We start from the raw sequence: 4,093 nt of genomic DNA, 5'->3' as shown, positions 1-4,093 counted from the left end.
GCTCCAGTATCAGTACTTGTAACTGCATTTTATTTAACATCTCATTGCAACAAAGGTTTCTTCAGCTAAGTTGTTTATTTTGTAGTTTTCGGTTCGTGATAAATTTCTAAACTCCATCACTGTTTTAATTTAATTTAAAAAACCTACAGRGTCTTTGTTTTTCTGTTTAATTTGCTGATGGCGCAATGCATTCTYGATACTGTRGACGTGTAGGATYRTCAGATGCTGCCTATGTTTTTGGAGTTTTGGTGGCTGCATTCATCGGATTCAGGCAGCCTATGGCGCAGAACAGTGACGTATAGCAGTCAATGTCAACTGCAATCCATGAATTGAGACACAGCCTTGGAGTTAACCTGATTCAAGATGGCTGCCAAATCCAAGTGCTCTGAAAACAATAATTCAGATAGCTGTACAGCAACAGTTTGATGTGGTGAGTCTAGTTTACAACACATATCCCAAGTACTACACATTGRGTGACATATTTGTTTGACACTTCAGTTTTCCTTGTTGGCATTCATCTTGTTTGTCTGTTCACCAAAATATATCAAAAGCCACTTGATGGATTTTAATGTAAAGGTCAGAGCATTAACGTTGGACCTACAACTGATTAACTTTTGGAGTCAATGCAGCTGAAGATGGCTGTCACACCTTATTTACCTTTGCCAACTCAAAAACTGCTATAGACCATTTTACAGATGTTTGCTGTGTTATTAGTTGAGTTATTCACAGCATAAAATTGCTCATAACATTTAGAGGGTTTGATTAAAACGACTGCAACTCTGCCCTTTCTCATTTTAATATTATCTTAGTTTAAAACTTTAGTATGAAAGGCAGTGGACAATTTGCATCCCTTCAAAAACGATAACTTTTAGAGAATACTGTGGGTTCAGTTGAAGTGCTGTCGAATGTTTAGATCTCATGGTTTTTATAAGTGTCACAGCCCTCATTCCAATGCACACAGAAGCAGCTGCAGAACAGGAAACAAAGACCTCGGTGACGTAAGAGCGTGATGTCATATAAACCCCTGAGTCTGTGTCAGAGTGAGGACACAGAAATGGACTGTGTTAGTGTGTCAGCCTGCTTCCCTTCTATTTATTCCGCTCTGTCTTCCTAACATCTTCCTTTCTTATTTGCATCCTCTCCTCTTTTGTGTTCTCTGGACAAAGAAACCAACCGGAGTTCTGACAGAAAATACAAACCCATTTTACAGAAATTTTAGGTCATTTTCGTCAATTCAACATGTGATGTAACATTAAATTTATCTGAATCTTTAGGAGACGTGCCTTTTCTTAGTTTTCACACATCTAAATTTACACGCAAATCTATAATTTAATACCAGTGACACACTATAAAGGAAGAGAAGCATGTGTCTATAGTGCAGGGCTATTCAACTGGTGGCCCGCGGGCCACATCCGGCCCGTGAGTGACCAAAGTTCGGCCCGCCAATTGGTTCATTCATCTCTTAAGCCCAAACTCCCGGTTTTCTACTTTAATTACTCTTAAGTTCTTTTAGTTAAACAACAAACCAAACAATATGTTTGGTATCAACAGAAACGTCAGAATCTTGYCTAGAAGCTGGTAAAAACCATTTCTATAAACACTCAAGACAGTTAAAACTACAAGTGGTTGAAAATAAAATGATGAAAGTGAAAATAAAATTGGTTTAAAAATTTGGCAAGTCAGAGATGTCAAAATATTATTTGTGTCAAATAGGAGGCATAACATGTTTTTTTGGTTTTTGATACTGTTTAATTATCACTACTTTTATAGGGTTCTGTATGTTATATTCATTATTAAATGCAGCAAAATAAACTAATTCAAAGGCAACAGATCTTTATTTTAATACTTGGTTTATTTACATAATAACTTTAATTGCTGGATGTTCGGCCCCTCAGCTGTTGACCTGCAGTAACTGTGGCCCCCGGAGCAATTTAGTTGAGTAACCCTGCTATAGTACACTGATGTTTGTAATTTTGCAAGATGCGTTCAAGTCCCTACTTAATTCCTTCATTCTACTGGGGCAAGCTCCAGCTCCCCCAGCATCCTTTACCACAGGATACAGTGAGTACAGAACATGAAGGAATGTTTACACACACTGTCAGGTCTGCCACTAGGAACTCAGTGTGGCAATAAAYCCTGGTTTGACAGTGAATAAGAAGGAACTTAATCCACAGAAAGATTTATTCACAGTTTATTGTACTGCAGCTGGTTAGCACTGTAGCCTCACCGTAAAAAGGATGTAGGTTCAAATCTCTGCCATGGCCTTGTTGCTTACATGTTTCTATGTGTGTGCTTTGGATTTCTCTGAGTAGTCTGGTTTCCTTGTGAAAGTTCAAAAGCATGTTACTGTTYGGTACTTGATAGAAAAATGCATTGCTGATTTCTTCACGACTAATTTAAATTCTTATTTTTTTGTTGTTTTCATTCAGCTTATTTGTGTCAGGAATAAAATATTAAGGAACATTATTTAAAGTTATAATGTCTAAAATGGTAAGCTGCCTTGTCCACTCATTTTACATACAATATATTATTTGAACAATACAGAGTCCAGTTTTAAAAACCCACTCATTAACACTGAGACTCAAGTCTCAGCTCAATGAAGACGTTATCAGCAATTAAACATGTTTTAATATTTGGGTATTRAAATTTTTCTTTTGAAAAATGTGATCCGATGATTTTTTTTCATTAAAATTATAATGGAAGAAACAAAGACAAACCCTTTAATTCTAAAACAACTGACACTTCTGATATGAGTGGATTCATGCAAACACATCCCAATACACAACCATTTTCGTGCACTTGGACATAACATTATACCCCCTCACATACCAATACTAAAGTAACTGCTTATCAGGCAGTGGGAGCCTGTGTCCCGTTGCACAGTAACTGAACCAAAGGCCTGAGGAGGTGACTAAAGAGGGTGGGAAGCCAAATCCAAGAGTCTGAGCTGTGTTGACAGAGAGCACGAACGTCAGCTGTCAACATCTGACTGATTTTGTTGCAGAGAAAAACATTTGTGTTTGATTTTTGCTAATGAAAAGTAGTTAAATAGATTACATTAACAAACATGATGAGTTAAGGCAATGGTTTTCTGTAAATGTGATTCATTCTTAAAATTTTATTTTGCCTTTTTTTATTTTAGTGGTTACTCTTTACCCCACTCTTGGAGGTCCAGCCATTGTTCATGGGCTAAACGAGGCTCAGGTCAGCCACATTATCACCAGCAGAGAGCTCCTGGAGACCAGACTAAAGGTTAGAATATGTTAAAATACAACTTATTTTCTGTAAATCTCTTTAACACTCATGGAAATATAGAATTAATCAAGAATGGAATGGGTGGTTTCCAAGTTTAGYTGCAGTGACATCTTGTGGCTGAACAGGAAGTTAAGATAAACGCAGATGTAAAAGAATGACACATAAATGTATCACCGTTACTTGAAATGTGTAATTGTAGCCATTTAGTTTGATAGATTATATTACACATCTCACCTCTGAAGAGCAAACGTACCAAAAATAAAAAAAACTTGACTTTTGTCAGAATCAGAATCATTTTATTGTCATTCACACACAACAACATCAAAGATGCAATGCAGAACGAAATTGCAGTTTAGAACATCCGTCCGGAGAAACACACACATGACAAACATGGGAGAACGAATGTCCACGGTCTTTCGCACTACGGTGCGCTACCTTTATCAGCTTAGAAAACACACACAATAGGAAAGGTGAGTTTAAAAAAGAGCTCTGATCCTGTGTTTTATACAGTTTTTGTGTTGAAGTGAAACTTGTCTGACTGAGGATTGGTGTGTGTGTGTGTGTGTGTGTGTGTGTGTGTGTGTGTGTGTGTGTGTGTGTGTGGGCAATTTTAAGACAAAACGCCTACATTTGGGGACAACTGGTGTATTTGGGGACCTAAGTCATATCCCCGTTTGGTTTAAATGCCATTGGTGGGTTGGGGGTTCAGCTTAGGACTAAGGTGTGAATTGAGTTTAGGTTAGTTTACCTGTGTGATCAGAGTTAGGCTGTAGGAATGTAATGGAAGTCAATGGAATGTCCCCAAATGTATATCTGGGCGAATCTGTGTGTGTGTGTG

At 37.6% G+C, this 4,093-nt stretch overlaps 1 protein-coding gene across 1 annotated transcript in view; it reads left to right on the top strand.

Annotated features, from left to right (window-relative positions):
- The window catches only part of LOC106529622 (acyl-CoA synthetase long chain family member 3), a gene marked incomplete in the record, with an annotated part of 75,983 nt that overhangs the window by 31,939 nt on the left and 39,951 nt on the right, over positions 1-4,093 (top strand). The window contains 1 exon segment of the mRNA XM_014025097.1: positions 3,143-3,252. Within this exon segment, the coding sequence (XP_013880551.1) occupies positions 3,143-3,252 (110 nt within the window).

This window comes from Austrofundulus limnaeus, unplaced genomic scaffold (genome assembly GCF_001266775.1).
Source record: "Austrofundulus limnaeus strain Quisiro unplaced genomic scaffold, Austrofundulus_limnaeus-1.0 Scaffold455, whole genome shotgun sequence".
NCBI classification, from domain to species: Eukaryota; Metazoa; Chordata; class Actinopteri; order Cyprinodontiformes; family Rivulidae; genus Austrofundulus; species Austrofundulus limnaeus.
The sequence above is the reverse complement of the archived record's forward strand: the minus strand, read 5'-3'. Positions and strand labels throughout refer to the sequence as shown.